This window comes from Anolis carolinensis, chromosome 1, assembly GCF_035594765.1.
Source record: "Anolis carolinensis isolate JA03-04 chromosome 1, rAnoCar3.1.pri, whole genome shotgun sequence".
Taxonomy (NCBI): domain Eukaryota; kingdom Metazoa; phylum Chordata; class Lepidosauria; order Squamata; family Dactyloidae; genus Anolis; species Anolis carolinensis.
Genome location: NC_085841.1, coordinates 91,251,731 through 91,276,134, shown reverse-complemented (window position 1 = coordinate 91,276,134; position 24,404 = coordinate 91,251,731). Strand labels below are relative to the sequence as shown.

Sequence of the window (24,404 nt, the reverse complement as noted above, 5' to 3'; positions counted from 1 at the left end):
CGCCAGGGGCTACAAGCGGTGTCAAACTGCGTTCGCGCTGCGGCGTAGACGCGCCCCAAGCCGGACGAGGCGGTCCGTGACGGGGCGTCGCTGGGTTTGAGGAGGAGGAGGAGGAGAGGGAGGAAGAGGAGGCGGCTTGGGCTTTTCCTGCCGCGGTGCCGGCTGCTGCGTCGCTCGCTCGCTCGCTCTCTCTCTCTCTCAGAGGAGGATCCTCCTCTCGGGGAGGCGGCGGCTGGATGGGCTGCATCGTCGGCAATGGGGGAGCAGCTCAGCACGGCCAGCAGCCCTCCGGAGCCCCCTCCAGCCGAAGGACCCCCGCCCCCGCCGGGGAGCGACGCCGGGGAGAGCCCCTTGCCTCCGGGTGAGCCCGCCGCCGGCGAAGAGGCGGAGGAGGGGGGCAACGGCAGCCGCCGCCTCCCCGCTCGCAGGCCCGGCGTCTACTGCACCGTCTACTGCGTGGAGGGCGAGCGGCAGCCCGGCGGAGGCGCCGCAGAGGAGCCCCGCGCCGCCTCCCCCGCCCCGCCGCCGCCGCCAAGCCATGGCGGCCTCGGAGAGAACAACAACGGCGGCGGCGGCGGCGGGGGAGGCCTGGAGGTGGTGGACCTCTACCTGCTCCCGGAGCCCTTCTCGGGGCTGCTCTCGGGGGACTTCGGCCCGCTCCTGGTCCTCACCTGCCGCGTCTGCCTGGAGGAGAAGCCCCTCAAGCCGCTGCCCTGCTGCAAGAAGCCCGTCTGCGAGGAGTGCCTCAAGCGCTACCTCAGCTCCCAGGTGAGCCTCTCTCTCGCTCTCTTGAGGGCTCCTCCGCACTGTGCCCTGGCCGCGCTTTCAGCCCGCTTCAGCTGCCCTGGCTCAAGGCCGTGGGGTCCCGCTTTGGGAAGGCCTCCTCCGCCAGAGCACAAAATACATACAATCTTCCGGATCCCATCGCATTGAGGGTCTGGAGCAGGCATGGGGAAACTTGGGCCGCCCCCTAAGTGTTTTGGTCATCAACTCCAAAACAGCGGCTGAGGGGGGAAAGGAAGGGGCCTGAGGCTGTCAGGAATGCCGGGAGTTGAAGTCCAAAACACCTGGAGGGCGGCCCAAGTTTCCCCATACCCGGCCTGTAGCCTCCTCTGCCAAAGAATGCGAGCAAAAATCAACCCCAGGTTCCCATCGCATTCGGCCCTCCTGGCAGTTCAGGGGATGCCAAACTGCATCCTGTTCTCACTTATCTCACTTATCCAACATAAACCGGCCGGCAGAATGTTGGATAAGCGAATATGTTGGATAATAAGGAGGGATTAAGGAAAAGCCTTTTAAACATCAAATTAGGTTATGATTTTACAAATTAAGCATCAAAACATGTTATACCACAAATTTGACAGAAAAAGTAGTTCAATACGCAGTAATGCTATGCAGTATTTAGTGTATTTACGAATTTAGCACCAAAATATCACGATGTATTGAAAACATTGACTACAAAAATGCATTGGATAATCCAGAATGTTGGATAAGCGAGTATTGGATAAGTGAGACTCTACTGTATAAATCAGGCATGGGCAAACTAGGATGCAGCCCCCTGGGTGGTTAGCTCAGGCCCTCCTCGTTTCCCCTGTCCTTTCAGAATAAGGACATGGTGGTGGCCTTCCACATCCTTATGCAGAAAGGCTGGGGGAGGAAGACACACAGCAGCTGAGAGTGCTCTCAGCCACTGCATGTCTTGCCCTCCCCCTGGTATAAGGATAGTGTGAGCAATCAACCCCATTCTTATTCCGAAGGCATGTAGCGACTGAGAGCCCTCTGGAACACTCTCGGCCATTGCCTGTGTTGCCCTCCCAGCATAATGCCAAGAGGACAGCCCAAAGATTGGGGGGGGGGATTGGGAAGGAGGATCGGGGCAGTCTCCACATGTCCCATTTTCCTCCTGACATAAGAATGTGGCAAGCAGCCCCGTCCTTATGCCAGGAGGACAACCTGAGGATGACCTGGGCCCTTCCCCGCACCCTCCTGGCCTCACACTTTCCCAGGCTCTCTCCCTCCTGTGCCCGGCCACCCTCTCTCCTGGCCCAGCCCTCTTGGCTGGGCCCACATTGCGGGCCCCAGGGAAAAAACGTTTGCCCATGTCTGATAAAGATGCAGCCAAAGGCCTGTTGTCTCAATCTGCTACAGACAGTCCCCGAGGGTCCTTCCACACAGTCATATAATCCAGAATATCAATCCCACAGAAAATCCCACAGAAATGCTGGACCACTTTTAACAACCACCCTGTCAGACTACTCAGAGAAGCTATTGAAATCCACAAGCATATTGACAATTTCAACAGAAAGGAGGAAACCATGAAAATGAACAAAATCTGTCTACCAGTATTAGAAAACTCCAAAATCAGAACAGTAAATAAAGAACAACACTAAAAATTTCCAGACAAGAAACAATCAGGGCCAGTTAACACCTCCCAACAAAGGATTTCCCGAGGCCGGAAGCAACCAGGCTTTGAAGCTGCGAGGCAATTCAGTGCTAATCAAGGTGGCCAATTGCAACATTCACACTTGCCTCAAGCAGACAAGAGTTCTTTCTCCCACCCTGGACATCATTGTACAGATATATAAACCCCACCACACAATCACTGGGGATGCCTGCCATAGATGTGGGCAAAATGTCAGGAGAGAATGTTTCTGGAACATGGCCATATAGCAACCCACACATCCCACAATATTTCCATAGAACTGGGTTATCTGAGTCCACACTGCCATCTATGCTATTTCAAAGCAGATGTGGGATTTTATTCAGCTGTGTGGAAGTACCCTGAGTTACAAACATCTGACTTGCAAATGACTCCTAGATAAGAGTGGGGGTGAGACAACAGGAAGTGAGAGAAATCTATCCCCAGGAAGAGAAATTTACTCCTAGAAGATATTGTCATGGGCAAAAAGTTTCCACAACAAACTATTTTTTTTTCAAAATCTCACAGGGACAGAAAGTGAGGTGAAATCATCTGAACTGAAGTACAGGCAGCAAAACAAACCCCACAGGGGTGGTAAGCCCTCCCACTGCTAGCCAAAGCTTGCATCACATACAGTAGAGTCTCACTTATCCAACACTCGCTTATCCAATGTTCTGGATTATCCAACGCATTTTTGTAGTCAATGTTTTCAATATATCGTGATATTTAAATACATAATCACAGCAAAACACTACAAATACACACACTAAAACATACCTCCATATATATATGCACACACATACACACATATATATGGTTAGGGTTACAATTCCAACCTACAAGCAAATTCAACTTAGGAAAAAGCCTCTCCTTTTTGTAACTTGGGGCCACTTCCCTGGCTTCTCTGAGAGACAGGCTCTGCTCCTAAGCCACCTTCTCTTTGGATCCTATGGCAATAGTTTGCTCCTCCTTCCCTATATTTGTTTGTTCCCGTATCTCCCTGTTGGCGCTGAACATACGTAGAGTTTCATTCCCAGAGTAAACACTGCTTGATCAAATGCACATCCGAGACTGGAAGGCCTCGAGGGCAGCAGAGGCAGCCTCCAAGCAGGTTTGAGCTCTGCCTTTAACTCAAGAGGACTAAGGCTCCGTCTCTACACTGTTGAATTATCGCAGTTTCACAGCACATTAACTGCCATGGCTCAATTCTGTGGAGCCCTAGGAGTTGTAGTTTTTCAAGGTCTTTAGTCTTTCTGATGAAGTGCTGCTGCCTCACCAAAATACAATCCCCATTCTTTATCCGTAATATTGAGCCATAGCAGTTAAAGTGGTGTCAAACTGCATTGTTTCTGCAGTTCAGATGCACCCTAAATCGCTGCTTCTCATTTTCCTTTAGCATTTAGCCCTTGAAGTGTGAAATGATCCTGATATTTATTTACTCCCCAAGTTTGTTTATATTCATAGAGTTTGAAGAGATTACATCCAGTCCAATCCCCTGCCATTCAGGAATGCATTCCCTTTTTTCTTGCTCCTTTTTTCTTTTTATAGTTTGTAATCCTGTCTTTAACCTTCTGTGTCCCTTCCCCAATGTCATACTTCCTTCTTCTTCAACCCTTTCTCTTCCCATCCTGGCCCTTCCTTGTTCCTTCTTATTTTCCCTAAAGCATTGGCTCTCAACTGTAGGTCCTCCAGGTGTTTTTGGGACTTCAACTCCCAGAAGCCCCAGCCAGGTTGGCCAACTGTCAGGAATTCTGGGAACTGCAGTCAAAAACACCTGGAGGTTGGGAACCATTTTTCTAAAGCCTCCTAGAGTGCATCTGCACTGTGGAATTAATACAGTTTGGCACCACTTTATCTGCCATGGCTCAGTGCTATGGAATCCTGGGAACTGTAGTTGGATGAGGCACCAGCACTTCATCGGAAAATGCTAAAGACCTTGTAAAACTACAACACTTTGGATAATATAACATTGAGCCATGGCTGTTATGTAGCGTCAAACTGCCTTAATCCTTGATCTAGACATCCCCCTAAAATGGAGTCACCCACTACTTGTTTAGTCTTCCCTTATCCCTAGAGATACAACTATAGTGCCTTGTCTCAAACCCCGATTTCTCCTTTATGCAAGAGTGTCTCAATTGGTATCAGCTGATTCCTTGTCTCTGTGTAAAGTTCTTACAGACCACTGAAGGCACTGTGCGATGAGTAGATAATGATGCATCAGTTAATCATTGTCTTCTCTTTTCTTTTACTTTACTCACTGCTGTAGGAAATAGGAAATGAGAGCTACATGCATGTAGATGTGCTCTTCGTGTTTTTACTTGCTCAGATATCCAACACAATACATCCCTAGCCTATGTGGCTGCAGTTCTGTTGAACTGATGTCTTACAGTATGTTGTACAGACATTTAAAGATGTATACCTAAGGGTACCTGCATTTGTATTTCCTTTTCAACTTGCAAAACTTTGCCTGAGATCCTTCATCCACTTTTGTGCAAACATTAGCACAGGAAAGATTTAGATTGGCGTATCCAGGAGCGAAAACCCCACAAAAGCAAGACTTTTTGAGATTAACATCACACAATGTTGCCACCACACAAAAAGTGAAAACTTCCTTGTTTTGTGCTCCTTTTAAAGTAAAGCTGGGACTGGGTGCATAGATATCTGCTGTTTTGATCAATTTTGTGATCCTTTATTTGAAGCATTTTAAGAATGACCAGTTTCTTAAACAGCTTTTGTGTTTTGATTATATAGAATCATAGAGTTGGAAGAGACCTCGTGGGCCATCCAATCCAAACCCCTGCCAAGAAGCAGGAAAATCACATACAAAGCACACACACCCTGACAAATGGCCAAATTGTTTTACTATTATTGATAATTTAATTATGTTTTAATATTAAGTTTTTTTGTTTTAGTTGGGTTTGTTTCTAAGGTGTCATAAATACCCATTTGGAAAGAAAGGTGGGATAATAATAATAATAATAATAATAATAATAATAATAATAATAATAGCCAGCAGGTGCTCCTGTGTGTTGCTTTAAACTACACTCTGGAGAATCTACTGAGTCATTAGCAGAAAGGCCCCTATCTTGCTCTTTTGCATCACAGCTTGAACAAAACAATGTTCCCTACAATACCTATCTAAAAATGTGAGAGAAATTGTTCATTTATGTCATGCCTTCCCTTCTATAAGTTCAAGGTAGGTTAGATAGGTTTTCTCCTTCCTGTTTCATCCTTTCAACAACATTGTCAAGCTCTGTGAAAGAGATATTGGGTGGTTCAATGTCACTCAGTGGATTTCATAGCCCAGTGGACGACTAAAACTTGGATTTCCTAAGTCTGGATGCAATACTTCCTTCCCTACTCTCAGGAGCCTTCCACACAGCCATATAACCCAGGATATCAAAGCAGAAAATCCCACAATATCTCCTTAGAACTGAGTTATCTGAGTCCACACTGCCATATATCCCAGTTCAAAGCAGAAAATGAGGGATTTTATTCAGCTGTGTGGAAGGGGCCTAAGTTGCTCCTATGGTGGAAATATGTGGAGAAAGTCATTATATCTTTGATGATGACTTTAATGCAAAACATAGGTTTGAGTCCAGTTGTTGGTTCCAGTTAGAGTAAACCCATTCATTTACCAAGTTTCAATTGATTGGATGGGTTTACTCTGTTTGGAATTCACAGTTGGATATAGACCCAAGTACTGTAGATGCATAGCTTATGTGTCCTGGTGCGGATAGCATTAACTATTCCTATAGTGAGCCATGAGGACATATTCCAGCAAGAAGAGCTGTTGTAGAAATTGTGCTGATTTTTATGGTGGCATTCAGGAGGATTTGGTCTTTGTTTAAAACATTTTGCCCTGCTCTTCACCTGAAAAGGCTCACAAAGCAGCTTAACAAAGATCAGAAGTAAGACAGTCCCTGCCTGCAAGCTTACAGTACAAAAGACATGACACAAAAGGGAAAGGGAGAGGAGGAGAGACATAAAAAGCAAACTTACTTCTGTATGACAAGAGACACTGCCAATAGATTAACTGTGTGTCAATAACTACGTAATAGGAGCAGGCCAAGAGGATGTGAGGAGTCCTTGCTATGAGTCTTGAACCCATATTCTTCATATCCAGTGAAGTATATTTGTTCTGATTTTTGGATTTTCATCCTTAAGACATGTACTTCATACATTATCACCATCTTTACTTATACCCCACCTTTCTCTCAAAAGGCAGATATCAGAAGATTAATTATCTTTCCATTATTGTGTCATAATACAGCTACTGTATTTAGGATGTGGTATCATGTCATCTCCCATACTTCATACACAGTAGAGTCTCACTTATCCAACACTCACTTATCCAACATTCTGGACTATCCAACGCATTTTTGTAGTCAATGTTTTCAAAACATCGTGATATTTTGGTGCTAAATTCATAAATACAGTAATTACTACATAGCATTACTGCGTATTGAACTACTTTTTCTGTCAAATTTGTTGTATAACATGATGTTTTTGTGCTTAATTTGTAAAATCATAACCTAATTTGATGTTTAATAGACTTTTCCTTGATCCCTCCTTATTATCCAACATATTCGCTTATCCAACGTTCTGCCGGCCCGTTTACGTTGGATAAGCGAGACTCTACTGCATTAGTTTTGTAGTATGAATTGTTCATACAAGATTCTATGATATGCAGTGTTTATGGAGCTTTTTGGTACCTTTAAGCTTTATATATTTGTTTTAGTAGGAAATTTCCCTAGCTTTGTTTTGGGGCAAAATTAATTTTTGCCTGTCTGTCTGCATCTCTTTCTCTCTCGTACACATACACACACCTGGAGGGTTTTTTCCCTTTTAATTTTACAGCTTGATAACAAATTCAGGTCTTTCGAGTCTGCTGGAATGTGGGCTTTCTGATGGTGTCCTCTGATATGTAGATTTCCTCATTTTGCTATATGAAACTTCCCAGTTTACTTCGGCAGGGCTTTCCCCTTCCTCAGTGTCAGTGAGGTCAAGGGGACTTCATAACTAAGGGACTAGTGCCTCATGGCCAAAGAGTTACTCAGAAAGCAGGGTGATTTTATCTAGGAAAGTCCTTTTTTTTAAAGCCATGACAACTACTCAGTAATGTTTTGTAACTAAAAGCACTTTAAAAATTGGACCAAATTATCAGATGCTTATGAATTAGCACTATGGTGACTTGTTTTGCTAAGATTTAATTTGTATTCATTTTCCCTAGTATGTTTTCAGGAGTTTAGCTCTGAAAAGGTGTCTTCTGCCATCCAAAGTATTTCATATCTTTGATTGTCTTTTATTGATTCTTATAAGAGCAATGCAAACAGGACTGTATTGCATTGTACACCACCTGTGACTTCTAGGTAGAACAAAACAATGTTTACAGTAATCCCCAGAGGTACATGCTTTATTTGTTCAAGAGAGGGCACCGTGTGATAAATGGTTTATTCTGTGTGCAGTCAGAAGTAATTATCAAGCAAAGCAGCAAGGTATTGTGAGGTAGAATTTGGCTATACTGTGTGCTATAAACTTATTGTGTTACGCAAAACCCAGCTCATTTCATGAGTAGTGAAGAAAGCAGAGACTATATCAGGACATCTCTTTTAATTCTCCATCCCCCCGAATTCCACATCTGCATGTGTATGTAATGCTATAGAGCAGGAGTTACCAAATTTTTTTTAATGCAGAGCTGGTTCACAGTCTCTCAGATTGTTGAGAGGCCAGACTATAGTTTTTTTTAAAAAATGAACAAATTGCTATGCTCATTGCACATATCTTTTTGTAGTTCAAAAAGCCATGAAAAAACAATATAATATTTGAAATAATTTTAACAAGCATAAACTTACCATTATTTCAGTGGGAAGTGTGGGTCTGCTTTTGGCTGATGAGATAGTCAAGTTAATTAGGATTGTTGTTCTGTGCCTCAAGCCATTTCAGACTTAGGGTGACCCTAAGTCTACTGTTTACGGCAGAGGCCAGGAAAAATGTCCTGGGGCTGTGTTCGGCCCGCAGACCTTCGTTTTGGGACCCTTTGATATAGAGGGGAGGTCATAATATAAGTCAGCCTCATGTGTAAGACAAGAGCAAGCTGGAGGGCCAAAATTATGGATTTTGGTATGTCCTACCGATAAGTCGTTGGTCATTCTTCAGAGCGGTAGAGTCCCAATGCAACCTCAGGGGACTAGTAGCCACCCCTGGCTGTCATTGAGGTCATTTTCCTGTCCAGGCATTCAAAAGGCCTTTTACTACTCTACTCAGAGAAGGGACTAGTTCCTTTTTGATAAAAGTTAAGATACAATATTAACTCTTATCCAAAAAAAGGAACCATCTTAGTCCAGCCTTGGGAAAGCCCTGCTGCAGTGCCGCTTCTAGACTCTTTGAATCCCAAAGTGGAAAAACAACAGCATGAACAACTATTTGATGTTTCCCCTCAAAGGAGCACCAAAAGAGTAGAGGAAGTCAGTGCTGATATCCCTTTATTCATAGAAGAAGGTGGTTCCCTTTTTTGACTGTTTTGGGTTCTCTTGGGATAGAATAAGCTCCCATCTTCCACCACTCTACTCAGAGAAGGGGGTGTTTCCTTTTTATAAGAGTTAAGGTGCAGCACCTGTAGATACGTTGATCCAGGTTTTATCAGTTGTTTATTTATTTTTTTTAACTAAAGATCAATATAAACAGTAAATTGAACAGCATGAAAACAAGATACTAGGAAAGTATCTCTACAATAGAAACTACTGTTAAAATACCATCTCTGAATCCTCTACTTACCATGAAAACAAGAAATATCAGTATAAGCAATTTACTGCTTATACTGATATATAGTAAAAAGTTTTTTAAAAACAACTGAAAAAACCCCGGATCAACATATTCACAAATCAATTTTAATGCTGCACCTTAACCCTTATAATAGAAAAGAAAACACCACCTTCTCTGAGTATAGTTTTAAAAGATGGGAGCTTATTCTGTCCCAAGAGAACCTAAAAGATTATAATAGCCCACTTTATTGAAATGAGTGACTTCTGCTAGAATTACCGTACTCATCTTGGATGACCTAGAAAATCCCTAAAGAGGTTTCCTCTCTATGAATTAGCTAGGTTCTCCAACATTACTCAGTGGTAACTCCTTGCAGAAGCATGCCATAGAATTGCTTGGAGGACCTAGAAAATTCCTAAAAATCACATATTTTGGATGCAAGTAGGTAAAACTAGGTGTGGGGACAGTATTCTATAAAATTAAATGCATTTGTATAAACTTTATTTATTTATAACCCAACCTATCTCCCCGAGAGGACTCAGGGCGGTTGTTAGTCCCACCTAGAGTAGACCTATTGAATCAGTAGGAACTTGGTAGGTCTGTACTTATGTAAGTTCAACTGGATCAGTTTTCATTGCCATCAACAGCTGGATCTATTCCTACAACCATGTTTTTCTCTTGAAAGAAGTGACTTTACCTGATGTGCAGTTGATTTTCTGTTAGCTTAATTTGTACATGGGTTAAGCAATGTTTATAGCTCCTTTAGATCAGGGATTCTTAAACTTTTCCACTTGTGACCTGCTTCTGGGTATATAGGCATATAAAACAGGTATAAAAAGCAAAACATTTACTGATAATAAACCAGCACTTGCAAGGCTTGCTAAACTGGCTGTTTTATTTTTTTATGAAGTACAGCTGAAGCATTTTCTGCAGAATCCACTATAAACACTGCACATTGTTGCTAACGTTTGTGTAAATGTCTAGATGGTATTCAGAAAACTTTTACTCTTGCAGATTATTTAGCAACCCCTACATTGAACTAAGGAGACCCCATTTGGGGTTGGGACCTCCAGTTTAAGAAGCAATTCTTTAGAAAACCAAAACGTCTTTTTGTTGTTTATTTGTTATCAAGTATAAATAGACCAGTCTCCCCTTCAAAAAAAGTAAAGGGGATACAAATTTTTATTTAAATTGGATAGAAAACAAAGCAAAGGGTGCGTTACTTTTAGATTCCATACTTTAATGCTCTGGCAGCATTTTCTTGTTTAAGATTTTTTTTACAGGAAGTCACATCAATGAGCAGACCTGTGAATAGATAAATATGCTGATTATCGTTCAGTATCTCTATCCCCACCATCCCATAAAGTAATCTAATTATTCATCCCACTGATACAAAATCAAAATTATGGCATCACCAAAATACAATTGAATTGTGTTACACGCATACTTCTACAGCAGAGTAGAAGAATGAGTAGATCCCACATCAGCTCTGTAGTATTTCTCTCATGCTTGCCAAACAACAGTGAGGGAAGCCAAAATACTAGGAGACAGGGACTGGTCCTTTGATCTCTTTCCCACTTTCAGCCATGTTTCACTTTCTGTCTCTTTCTTTCTCTATCCCTCCCCAATCTAGAAAGCTGCCATATAATCGTGATTATAATTCACATTATCTGCTTTGAACAAGACTACAAAAGTCTGCACTGCCATATAATCCAGTTCAAAGCAGATAATATGGACTTTATTTGGCAGTGTAGAAGGGGCCTGAGTAACAGGTTGTTTGTCCCAGAGATACTAATTGCTTAAAGAAGGGTTTTGAAATTTGGCTGAGAGCCACAGGTAGCTGCCCTTTCTCTGCATGTTTGCTGTGCTGGAGAATTTGGACTATAAAATCCTGTACTCCATATAGGGCAGAGAGTCATACACAATGGAGCTCATAGATCCAATTCCTGACCTGAGCAAATATTTATGTTGCCAGAGAGGGATATGCTGCACAAGTAAACAGAAACTGTATTTGCTTTTGTTCTGTTTTCTTTTTGTAGGAACATTTACTCAAATTTGTAAGTTTTTGTTAGACCATTACATTTACTTCCTCTAGTCTTCATATCTGGTATATGATATATAGTGACTGTTTGGTTAAAGGCGGGATGAACTTATTGTGGAAGTGAAGCAGCCGACTGCTTTATTCATCTCTTAAGTGCCGGATTGTGGCAGCTTCTTCACTATGCAACCATGTGCTCACTCAGCAGAAGCACTTGGCCATGAAGCAAGGAAAATGTTCTGTCTGATATTACTCCGTAAGCATCATACTTGAAAGTATGTGTTATGTGCTGGTCATGTGCTAGCTTGAAGCAGGTGGTGGGAAATCACTGTGTTCTCACAGGGAAACTATGGCAAAGATTCAGTTCTTATGTTGCTGGTGGAGCGTCGGTGAAGGGGGGTGGTATTAAAACTTGACATTTCCTTGTCATTATTGGTAGCTCAGCTCCAGGTCATGAATGAGGATAGATTTTTGGGGGGGGGGGGGGGGGGCGGCATTCCTTAACTGACCTTTGTGTTAATCCTTTAATTTAGGTTTTTTCACCCAAACCTACCAGAAGATTCCAAAAAGCCCAATCTGGCATAATTTTGACAATACCTTGAATTTGAAGGATAATCTTTAAGAGCTGACAGATTTAAATTGAAAGTAGGCCCATATTGAAGTATTTCAAACCTTTTAAATCAATTGTCATGTTTGTATTACTAAAGTAAGTGAATTTACTTCATTTTAGGTTAAAGTTTTATTTCTATTTGTTTGAAATTAAATTAGCACTTTACTGGGGATTACTAGTATTATTTTAGGAATTTGGAAGACTACAGAAGTAGAGATGGGAAGGCCTGGAGGAAAATCTAAAAATGGGGGGGGGGGGGGGGGGGGGGAGGACAGGGTTTTTTTCCAAAGTCATTTTTTCTGGAAAAATTGGAAAAAATGTGTAGAAACAACAAGTCTCAGAAATCTTTCACCAAGGTCTTCATGTTATATAGTTTGAATATCATGTCATAGATATCATTGGAAAAGAACATATTTTACACACTTTTCCATTTTTCTGGAAAAATGGCTTTGGAAAAAAAATGAGGAAAAACGGTTTTCTCCCCAATTTTCCCTTCTTTTTTTTTCCAGGCCTTCCCATCTCTATACAGAAGTAATTGGAAAGAGGCAGCAACACCAGATTAAAATATCAATATTCAAAGGGGCCTTGTAGCACCTTAGAAACTAAAAGAGAGTGTTGATTGTATAATGTTTTATAGACTGAGTCTGCAACTGAAGAAATGGACTCAGTCTGCAAAGGCTTATGCTGTGAACCTCATTCTCTCAGTATGCATCCCTTTATATACTGATGAAAGGACCGTGAGGGTGGAAAGAAAGGACTTTATGATTATTGAAAGAGGTTGTCAGTACATTCATGAAGACTGAAAATATTTGAATTTAATCAGTTTACTCTTGGGCAGGATGAATAAAACTTTGTGTCCTCTTTCTAGAGTTTTGTAATCCAAGATATGATTTCTTTTAGTCTACACAAGCACACTGTAATATGTTCTGACTACACACATTCACCGGGCCTTTAAAGTAATTGTCTTGTTATGTCGTTTTTGTTTGTTGTTGGAATGCTTTAAATTGCTATTAAATTTCATACATGTACTGCTATGTTATGTTGTTATTCGGGCTTGTCCCTGTGTAAGCCGCCCCGAGTCCCTTTGGGGAGATGGGGTGGGGTATAAGAATAAAGATGATGATGATGATGATGATGATGATTATAGTATTAATTGTCACAGCATTGCACTGTGTCTGCATAAGAGTAAAACTTTACAATGCAGATATTCATGTTTTAGGCAACAAACAATCAGAGGTGGTTCTGTTCTTTCCTTCGCAATGTAGCCTACAGCATCTGATTTTGTCTTGTTGCTTCCCATCCAAGGACTAAACAGGATTAACTCTTCTTATTTTCTAAAATCACGTGGAATCTAGTGCTTTGGGGGTATTTGGGGCTTCACACAGTCCTTGGTTTTCCCCAACTGAATATATATCAGACTCAGTAGGTGGGAGAGAACATCTCCAGGCACTAATTAGCTTGAGGCTTTTGAGTTTTCAGCCACAGATAAGAAGCTTTGTTAATGTATACCCTTGCCATGGTTAGACTGCTGTCTCCTGTCAAAAAACAAGTCCAGGAGTGAAAGGGAGATTTGGGGGGGGGGGGGGTGTTAAAATCTTTATTAGGATAATACCTTTAATAAGGCCAACTGAAAGTTCATAAAATAGCATGCAGGCTTTTGTGTTCTTCAGAGCCATTTGTCAGGTATGATGTGAAAAGCATAATTGATGTAGGGAGAGATGTTCATGTCTAAGTGATGGTATTTGTTTATTATAGAATAACAGAGTTGGAAGTAAGCACATGAGCCATCAGGCACAACCTCCTGCCATGCAGGAAAAGTACAATCAAAGCACACCTGACAGATGACCATCCTGCCTCTGTTTAAAAGCCTCTAAAGAAGGAGCCCCCACTACACTCTGAGGCAGAGAATTCCACTGTTGGTCAGGAAGTTCTTCCTAATATTCAGGTGGAATTTCCTTTCCTGTAATTTGAACCCATTGCTCAGAGTCTTTGTCTCCAGGGCAGCAGAAAACAAGTCTGCTACCTCTTCCTAATGACATCCTTTCACATATTTAAACATGGTTACCGTGTCTCCTCTCAATCTTAAAACAGTAGATCTATCTCATCACTAGTGTGTCTGTCACTCTAGGGTTAGTTCCCTCCATAGTGTTCGAAGAGATCTTCTATAACAATTATGAGTTTGGTCAACAATGGGAAAAATGGACTAGCCAGAGCTTACTCAAGGTGCTTCATTGGCATTTGAACCTGGGCCAGTCCAACACTCATAGGTTTTATACCATGCTGTTGATGATGACTATTAGTCATATATACCAGGAGTCCCCAAACTAGGGCCAACGGGCTGGATCCAAGGTCATTTATACGGGCCTCACCCTAAGCCTTAGACTTAGGGTTGTCCTGAATGTGAAAAAGCTTGAAGGCACACAACACAACAATCCTAATTAACTTGACTATCTCATCAGCCAAAAACAGGCCCACACTTCCTATTGAAATACTGGTAAGTTTTTGTTAAAATTGTTCTTCATTTTACATATTGTATTGTTCTTCCATTTGTTTAGATCTACAAATAAGATACGTGCAGTGTGAATATGAATTTGCTAGTGGGTTTTTCCCCCAACTATAATCCGACTCCCCAACAGTCTGAGGGACCATGATCCGGCCCTCTGCATATAAAGTTGGAGGACCCTTGATACTAGGCTGTAGCTAAGGGGGGGGGGGGGGGGTTAAGTGTCCTCCCCCCCGGAAAAATTTCAGGTTTAAAAAAAAAACTGGTTTACTCATGAATTTTAATTGATTAATGAAATCCCTGTGAGTGTCCACTGAAGTTTATCGATCTTGAATGTCCATTGAAGTTTATCAGTGGAGCCTAATTTCTAATTTTTTATTTTTATTTTTTTGCATTATGGAATGACTTTTCATGATTCGCTAAAAAAAAGTTTCACCCCCCCCCCCAATTTTTTCTGTCTATGGCCCTGCCCTAATATATACTCATGGATAGGTTAACCTCATATATGGTATTTAAATCCATAAGGGTTGGGTTTAGGGCCAAAATTTTGGATTTTGATGTTCACTGTGGATAGATCAACAGTAAAATTTAGAGGTACAGTAGAGTCTCACTTATCCAACATAAACGGGCCGGCAGAACGTTGGATAAGTGAATATGTTGGATAATGAGGCATTAAGGAAAAGCCTATTAAACATCAAATTAGTTTATGATTTTACAAATTAAGCACCAAAACATCATGTTATACAACAAATTTGACAGAAAAAGTAGTTCAATATGCAGTAATGCTATGTAGTAATTACTGTATTTACGAATTTAGCACCAAAATATCACGATATATTGAAAACATTGACTACAAAAATGTGTTGGATAATCCAGAACGTTGGATAAGCGAGTGTTGGATAAGTGAGACTCCACTGTATGTAACAAAAGATGTAAAAGGTGTAAATTTGTGTGGCATGCATTTAGTCTTAGCTAAGGGGGTCGGAATTAGGCAACTCCCCAGATGTTATTAGACTACAGCTCTCATCCAGCTTAGCCAACATGGCCAATGGCAAAAGAAATGCTGACAGATGCAATCTCACAAAATCTGTAGGGCTGCATAATGCCCACCCTAGATTTAGAACTAACTTTAATTTAAGAGAGCTATAGGTTTTCCTTGGAGCTTGCTTTTTTAGAGGCATTAAACCTTAGTGTGCCTGTATTTGAACAGCAGGTGTTTAGCTTATAAAATTAATTATTTGTGTTTTTTATGATGGAGAAAACAACTGCCTTAATGTACACTGATACCAAGCATTGTACAGAAAGTAGCATTAATTTTTTTCTCTTTAATATTTTTTAAAATACAGTAATTATAAGAGGATTTAAATACCATCCTTGAACACTTCATGCATGATTACATTTTGACAGTGGTCTTGTGAAAAAGATTGTGCAGTCGTTTAAGGCTGTTGGGCAAGGAAATGGATGCACTAGTCTGTCTTAATGCCTCCCTGCCTCTGGGGGAAATCCTTAAGTGGGCTTTATTTATGCACAAGGGGAAGCTCTCCTTCATGGTATTAAATTAAGAAAAATCCAGAACCACAAACTAAGGAACTGGTGAAAAAAAATGGTGTTATAGCAAATTTCTGTGATTATTAAAACACTTTTAGTAAATAGAAATCTTATTAAGTGATGTTTATAAAGGTTTAATCATATTAAACTTTTTCCTTTCTCTTAAAATATGGCCTAAATTCAACCAAAATTCAAGAAGGATATTGACAAGCTGGAATGTGTCCAGAGGAGGGTGACAAAAATGATCAAAGGTCTGGATATCATAAATCCCTATAAAGAGCGGGTTAAAGAGGCTGAGACGAGGCAAGATCACCATGTTTAAATATTTGAAAGGCTGTCTTAAGGAAGAGGGAGCAGGTTTGTTTTCTTCTGCCCTGGCAACTAGGACTCGGAGCGATGGGTTCAAATTACAGGAAAGGAAATTGCACCTAAACATTAGGAAGAGCTTCCTGACTGTAAGAGCTGTTCAGCAGTGGAACTCTCTGCCTCGGAGTGTAGTGGAGTCTTCTTTCTTGGAGACGTTTAAACAAAGGCTGGATGGCCATCTGTCAGGGGCACTTTGATTGTGCTTTTCCTGCATGGCAGGGGGTTGGATTAGATGGCCCATGTGGTCTCTTCCACCTCTGAGGTTCTATGATTCTATTAGAGGAGGTCCATTGAATCAATGGATTTTCCCTAAATGTTGACTCACTATTCAAGAATTAATTGAATGGGTCGATTCTAGTTGGCACTAACCACCAGGATACCAGTCCTTGTAATAAATGTGTGTTTATTTCATAATTGTCATATATTTAAACAAAGACACACCCAGCTTGGAATTCAAAGAGAGAACTGGGACTTTCTCAATTAGTGATTTACCTGTAATCGGAAACCTTCCTATGTAAATTGAGAGTTGATAAGGATTCCTGTCAGAAGAGACAGAGGCACTGATCTTTAGATGGTAAATTAATTATGCAGGAACACCAGATCTGATTAGATATTCTTTGGTGTTTAAAAATATTTGCTTTGTTTTGAAACGACCTCATTATAGAATGATCCACTCCAAGGGGTAGATCGATTCAACTGGATTCTTAATGTCTCTTAAGAAATGTCCTGCTACCATGTTTCCATAGAACTTTTTAACTTTCAGAATGTCTTTGGGATAAGGAAGTGGGCAGTTGATACCAGCTCCACTCAGGTGTTATTAGAAGTAATGCAACCCATTGTGTGACTGGGGACAGAGATGGATTAGGTAGTCTTACCCCTGTCATTACAGCATCCTGTAGCTCCCTTCTTCAGGAGTTCAGACACATGCATTGATCAGCTGCAGTATGAAAGCTTTTAAAATCCCATGGAAGGCTCCTTGCATACCATCATAAGCATCATACACCTCTCCATTGAAGCATTGCCTGGATACAAGAGGTGATGGAGCTGTTTGATGGCATAAATTAAATGAGTTGTGCATTCATTTAATTTATATCCCACCTTTCTCACAATATGGAACTCAAGGTGACCTACCATTTGAATCAAAGGTTAGAACAATGGGTAGCACTAAACTTAAACTGTAAGACAGACTGTAAAACCATATGATAAGTATTAACTTAAATCAATTTTACAAGTAGCATTTAAGATATTCTAACAGTGCTAATACAAACAGAGCCTACACAAACTGTAAGACCTTCTGCAGAAAACATTTGGCACTCAAAAGATCTGGTCAAGCTAAACGGAAATATCTGCCAACATAAACAGAACAGAGGCCAATCTATCTTCCTATGGAGGAGAATTCCACAGTTCAGGAGCGGCCACCAAGAAGGCTTCCTTTTGGATCCTCACCAAATGTGCCTGGTGGGGCCAAGAGAAAGTTCTTTTGTGAGGATGGCAAAACTCTAGCTGGCTCAAATGGGGTTATAACAGTCTTTCAGATACAATAACACCCCAAATTGATAAGCAGCAATGTCTTTATTTGGCTCCAAAGGCAGGCATATCTGTACAGCATCTAAAAGTTTTTTCAAATGTTAATACAGGAACTCCTCTAGAAATTCAGTGTTCTCTACTGAGGAAAGGATCTGTTAGCTTTGCACAGAACAACAATCTCTAGATCTCAAGAAAAGTTACTTTTCTGATGCTAGTGGAGTTGAAAATTTATTATCTGTCTTTTATTACTTTTTGTCCTCAGTCATCACATGGCCATTAAGGAGAGTAGCCTCTGCCTGTACTGAAATCTCTCTGTACCATCTTAACTGACAATATCTCACACAAAATGTAGGCCTGTGATGGTAACATCATCACCATTTTTCTCCTTCACTGAAGAAGAAACCCAGAAAACTTCAAAAGATTGCTTTCCCAATAAAGATATTGCTGCTTATGGATTTTGTATTTTGTTATATTTTGCTGCGCAAGGCCAATGCAACTAGCCCTGCATATACAATATGGACCGCATATACACAAGGGATATGTTCCTAAATTTACAATGGAAACAGAAAAACTGCGGGTAATAATGAATTCTAATTAAATATTTTTTGCAGGAAATTACCATAGAGTGTCAATAGAGGATCTAGCAAATTCCTAGAGAAATATCCTCTCTAGGTCCTCCAGCATGACTCATTGGTAACTACTGATGCAAACATGCCAAAGAACCACCTGGGAGATCTAGAAAATTCCTAAAGAGGACGTACTTTTCAGGTGTAGGTTGGTGAAACTGTGGGTACCAGCCCCATGAGCATACTATAGTTTTTCAGGTAGTCTGAGTAGGGTAATAATTGTTCCCAATTGTCTTTTCCCACTTTTAAGTAGATACTATATTGCCCTGTTGCTTAAAAAAGCGAAAATAGCTTTAGTGTGACTAAACAGACTGTAGTCCTTTATAGTTCTAGTCTATCATGCTGGCAGCAGCTTCCTCTCAAAAAATATTTTATGTCTTACATTGTGGGATAGTGGAGCTGTTGCAAGTACTCTGCCCTTGTGGCTAAATTTCCTAGACTTGCTATGCCGAAATTGCAATGCAATTCAGAAGAGCATGTGCCTTTATTTGGATTCTACAATTGTTACGTAATCATTGGAAGTCTTTATGCTTGTCTTACTGTGATTAATTTTCAATTTGTGCAAATGGATGTTTGTGGTTTGAGGTTGTAAGACATATGTAAGTCTTTCTTGCCCACTCCAGTAACCAGAATGACAGGACTGAGGAAGCATATGTTACTGTGTCTTTGTTAGATCTCTCTCTGATTACATTTCTATTAATTCATGCCCTCTATTTAGACTTTTTAGCCAAGATGGACCTGAAAATACTGTTTTATTGTTGATGTTGTTTTGATGTTGGCTAATCCTTTTTGGATGGTAGGTTCTGTAACTTTTTATTGCTGGAATTTTGCTGAAAAGTAGTATTCTGTCATGGCCCTAAACCAGGCAATTTTGAAACAGTTGAAAACCAGCTCACTAATGCCTTGAAAGGTATCTTCAGCTACTAGAAAGAGAACCACCTGAAGCCTAACCCTGCCAAGACACAAGTGTGTGCTTTCCACCTATGTAACTGTGAAGCCAACAGGAAACTGAAAGTTACTTGGGAAGGCCAAGAGCTCGAACACTGTTTCCATCCTAAATATCTTGGTGTCACCTTAGACCGAACACTAACATATAGGAAACACTGCATGAACACCAAGCACAAAGTAGCTGCACGCAATAATATCCTGCGGAAACTGTGCAGTGCATGGGATGCAGACCCACAAGTAATAAGAACATCAGCCCTGTCCTCGTCTTTCTCAACTGCAGTGTACGCCTGACCTGTTTGGCACAAGTCTGCCCATGCAAAGCAGGTGGACATAGCACTGAACGAAACATGTAGAATAATCACAGGATGCCTTAAACCTACTCCTGTTGATAAACTCTATAAGCTAGCTGGCATTGCCCCCCCCCCCCGACGTGCGACGGGAAGTTGCTGCTAACTGTGAGAGAAATAAGGTCGAACATTGTGAAAGCCACCCACTGCATGACTATCAGCCTCCTCCCACCAAACTCAAATCAAGGAAGGGTTTCATGAGAACCACCACTTCTCTTGATGTTCCCCCAGCAACGGCAAGGGTGTCCCTCTGGGAGGCCAAACCAGGCAATCCCAACTGGATGGCCCCCCATGAGGGTCTGCCTCCAGGGGCAAACCAAGAATGGGCAATTTGGAAGTACCTAAACAGACTCAGAAGCGGAGTGGGCAGATCAAAAAGACAAACTGGTAAGATGGCACTACCTGGAGGAATCTTCTACCTTGTGTGACTGTGGAGCTGAACAAACAACTCCGCATATGTATGCTTGCCCACAGTGCCTTGCCTCATGCACAGAGGAGGAGTTGTTTAAAGCTACGGACAATGCAATTGCTGTTGCCCACTTTTGGTCCAAAACTATTTAGCTGTTTGTGATTCCTTTATTTTATCACTTTTATTTATTATGCAATGCTTTTGACACAAAATAAATAAATTTCAATAGCTACATGAATCTGCTGGAAACAATCATTTGGATTCCTGGAGTTGGATATAATTTGAAGTTGGGTATCTATCGCATCATAAAAATCTGAGAAGGTTTATTTATTTATTTTGTGTCAAAAGCATTGCATAATAGATAAGTTTAAAAGTGATGAAATAAAGGGAATCACAAGCAGCTAAATAGTTTTAGACCAAAAGCAGGCAACAGTGACCACATCTCTGTTGCTCCATCATAATGCTGACCTCTAATCAATATAACATAACCCATGACATTATTAACACTTTGCTTGCCTGGAGGAGAATCTATACCCACAGCTATTTTGTCCAGATTATGAGAGCCCATTTTCATATCCAGTCACACCCAAGTGGAACCATTAGGGCAAATAGTTACACCAGCAACTTGAATGAAGACTAGGTGGCTTGCAAAATGAGTGCATCTAGTCTGCCTCTGCTTTGTGGTATAGAGATCTAAATGTTTCTCTCTGGAACCTTGGTACATGGGGAGCACCTGACATACATCTGGTTTATACAGACTGGTCTAGAATTTAGAAGTTTGAAAGTGCATATTTTATATCATGTTAATCTGGCCTGTTGTAACTTGTTAAAACTGTTTAATGTGTTTTAGTCTTTTAAAATAACTTTCTGTTTACATTGTTTTAAATTCATCATCTTGTATAGCTTTTTGCTTCCCCCCCCCTTTCCCCCCTTTTTTCCTGTTGGGCCAATAATGAAGGAAACAGATATCTTAGTAAATAACTGAGTGAATCTTGTAACTACCTTCACTGTCCCCTAAAAATTGGAGGTCAAAGTAGAGCCTCGGAGGACTGCTTGATGTAACTACTTCTAAGAATAGCTATAATTTGTAGAATTCTTATTTTCTAAGGTCTTCTCACTCTGTGCACAATCTATTCTTTCTCAGAACTTACTTACATGGAGTTTTAAGCTAAGTGAAAGCATTTTAGGATCTAATATGGAGTTGTGTCAAATTATTTGTGTTATGAGTAGTGGAGTTCCTTGCAGCACTAATTAGCAGAAAGGCCTTTGTCATGGTTTCTCTACTGGTGGTAAAGATGGTTGCTCAGTGGACAAGAACCAAAGCATTTGTATGATATTTTCCTTCTTCTAACAGTGATGTGTCGTGTGTCATAAGCAAGAGATTTTTCCTCAATAAAGAAATTTTTTTTATGATGGGAATTTGAGTGGTAGATTTTTTCCTCCAGTTGTATGTTATAGGCTATATTTCAGAACTGGCAAAATAACCTCTAAGTATTCCACGTCTACAAAACGCTGTGAAATTCATGCGGTCACCATAAGTAAACAAGCAACATGAAGTCTTTCCAGTCACTGCTGACAGATAACCCTCTTTTGTCATATGGTTCAAAGGTAATGGGGAAAATTACTGTATTTGTGTAAATAGCATTTGCAGTTAGTGTGTACCCATTCCTACTGATTACGTGCAAACATTGTCTGTTCTTACTGCTGCCCTCCTTAGATCTGTTTTCTTTCTCTTCTTGATGTCATTTGTCTCCCAGCATGACTAAGTCTTTCTTATTTCTCAAGTGGATATTTAGTCATGTATGACGACAGTCTAGCTGAAGGAGGACTTTTATGTGATTATCTCATTCAAAAATGGAGTAATGGCATTCAAGAAAAATAGCTAAACCTATGTTTTATGAAAGTCTATCAAAGTGATCTAAGTGCTATCAAAATGCTTATATTTAAGGTCTAGCGTTACAGCTGGTGTATCAGAGGCTAAATTTAGAGGCATGCTCACAACACTGTGGCTGCTGTAAATGGAGGCTGTTTTGTACTCCTTTTTCATTTTCGTTCCTACTTTAGAGTGGTAGGGAGTTATTTCCCATTGGATTCAGTGATACTGCGACTGCACTTTCAAGGGTTCATTTTCCAAATGGCTGCTTTGAGTGTGAAAGAATAATAGAAACAGGCTATTTCAGAACTGAGTGAGCCATTTTCTTAGGCAAAGTAGCCATTTCTTCTAGGCATTTTATTAACCAAACATAATATCCAGAATGACACCTAGGTGAAATTAATTATAGTTATACTTTTACTTTGTGTCTAGCAACTTGTAATTGTAATGGCAGTGAAGATAAAAATAAATCCTCTATAGCCTTAACCTTCTCCAATATAGCAGGCTCTAGATATATTTTCCATCATCCCCAAGCAGTGGTAATGGGGACTGTAATCCAACCCATCTAGAGAACACTTGACTGGTGTAGAAAATAGCCCTTCACCTCCCAGGCTATGAGAAGCGGAGTAGTAGCAGATCCTACCACCAATCTACTGATGACACCCAAATCTATTCTTTCTACCTAATTCCAAGGAAGCTGGTGCACTTCTAAACCAACATCCACCATGAGTAATGGTTTAGGTGAGGACAAATGAATTGAAGTTCATTCCAGACAAGACAGAGATGTTTTTCATCAGACAAAAGGCAAATTAGGGAATAGGGATACAGGTTTTGTAGGGTTACATTTCCCCTGAAGATGCCGATTTGCTCAATGTACTGAACCTAGATGCCCAGGTTTTTGCAGTGGCCAGAATTGTTTTTATATGCACTATCTGAGGCACCTTCTACACTGCCAAATAATCCAGATTATCAAAACAGATAATCCACTTTATCTACTTTGAACTGGATTATATGACTCTACACTGTCATAGAATCCAGTTCAAAGCAGATAATCCGGATTTTATATGCCAGTGTAGAAGGGACCAGACAGAGGTCCATCTGTTTGAGAGGTCCTTCTTTCAGTCCCATCACTTTCACAGGTATGGCTGGTGGGAACATGAGAGCAAGCCTTCATTATGAATTCAGAATTTCTTGAATAGAGAGGCTAAATTGCCCCTTCCTGCTAGGCTCCTCATCCCTGACAAACAAACATGGCAATTTAAATTACTAAGAATTTGGTGCCCTTTCATGAAATCCTAGATGGGTCTGTCTGATGATATGGGCTGGCTGGGCAGTGAAAAATGGTTGTGGAAAGATGTTTCCAAAGTGATAAGGCAGCTAAAGAGAGGTTTGTGGTCTTTACAAGAGGAACTGGCTTTGGTGGGAGATTTCTCTAGCCACTAAGACTTCCTTCCTCACTCTGTAATTGTTGGAGTAGTGCTGCTTGTGCCCAAATGCACAGATGGGAGTTCTCCAGAGGGAAAGAAGAGTCAAAATTGCCAAAGAATTTTGATTTTAAGTACATCTTTCTGAACATCAGTTCTTGTGTTTAGCTTTTGCATATGATGCTTATCCCACCTTTATCAGTCTGCTGTACACAGCGGTAAGATTTGCATGCAAAGGAGGTGGGGGACATGTAGTGTTAACATCACACATTTTCAACTAGGTTTTGCAAATTACAGGCCAAGGTATAGAATTGTGTTTCTTCCTCCCCTGGCAATTCCCAAGAGCTGGGAATAATTTCTGCTTACCTGTTATTTAAAAAGAGGAGTCTCCACACTTTCCATAGTAATAAAGTACTCGAAGATGAAAAAGATTTAAACGTTTCTGATTTTTTTAAAAAGTGTTATATTAGCTGTACTTTAAAGGATCTAAATAACAAAATAAAGGGATAACTTGTTCTTTTGACCTCATAGAGACAGGGCACTAGGAGATCCAAGTGGAGGAAACATCTGGATTATACTCTCCTTCCACTAATTTGTTTACTGATCATCATGTTGATTGATCATGTTTTCTGACCATAAGTACTGACCACCTGAGTGTGTCAACATGCTCTGTTTATTCAAGCAGTAGATTTCACAGTATTGAAGTCAGTATAGTAACATTATCATTTACCGTCTTTGTTTCTTTAAATTTCTACTTCTTTAAAATCCCTGCACTTACTGTCTGTTCATTGATCAAACACAAGGTCCTTGTCTCCACAAATCATCATGGTCTCGCATAGCATTTCTGTTGTAATACTTCTTTGTGATCTTCACTACTGCGGCTGCAGCCTACTTGCTTAACCTACTTGCTCAAAACACTCGATTCTCATTATCCATATACTGTACTTTAAAATACTTTCTTGTAAACCTGTGTGACACCCTGTCACTTGTGTGTGTGTGCGGCT

The 24,404-nt window shown here is 40.8% G+C and overlaps 1 protein-coding gene across 1 annotated transcript in view; it reads left to right on the top strand.

Annotated features, from left to right (window-relative positions):
• Positions 1-255: 255 nt before the first annotated feature.
• rnf217 (ring finger protein 217) overlaps positions 256-24,404 on the top strand; it is a 51,590-nt gene continuing 27,441 nt past the window's right edge. Inside the window, exon 1 of the mRNA XM_062979064.1 lies at positions 256-768. Coding sequence (XP_062835134.1) covers positions 256-768 — 513 coding nt within the window. The remainder of the gene's footprint in view (positions 769-24,404) is intronic.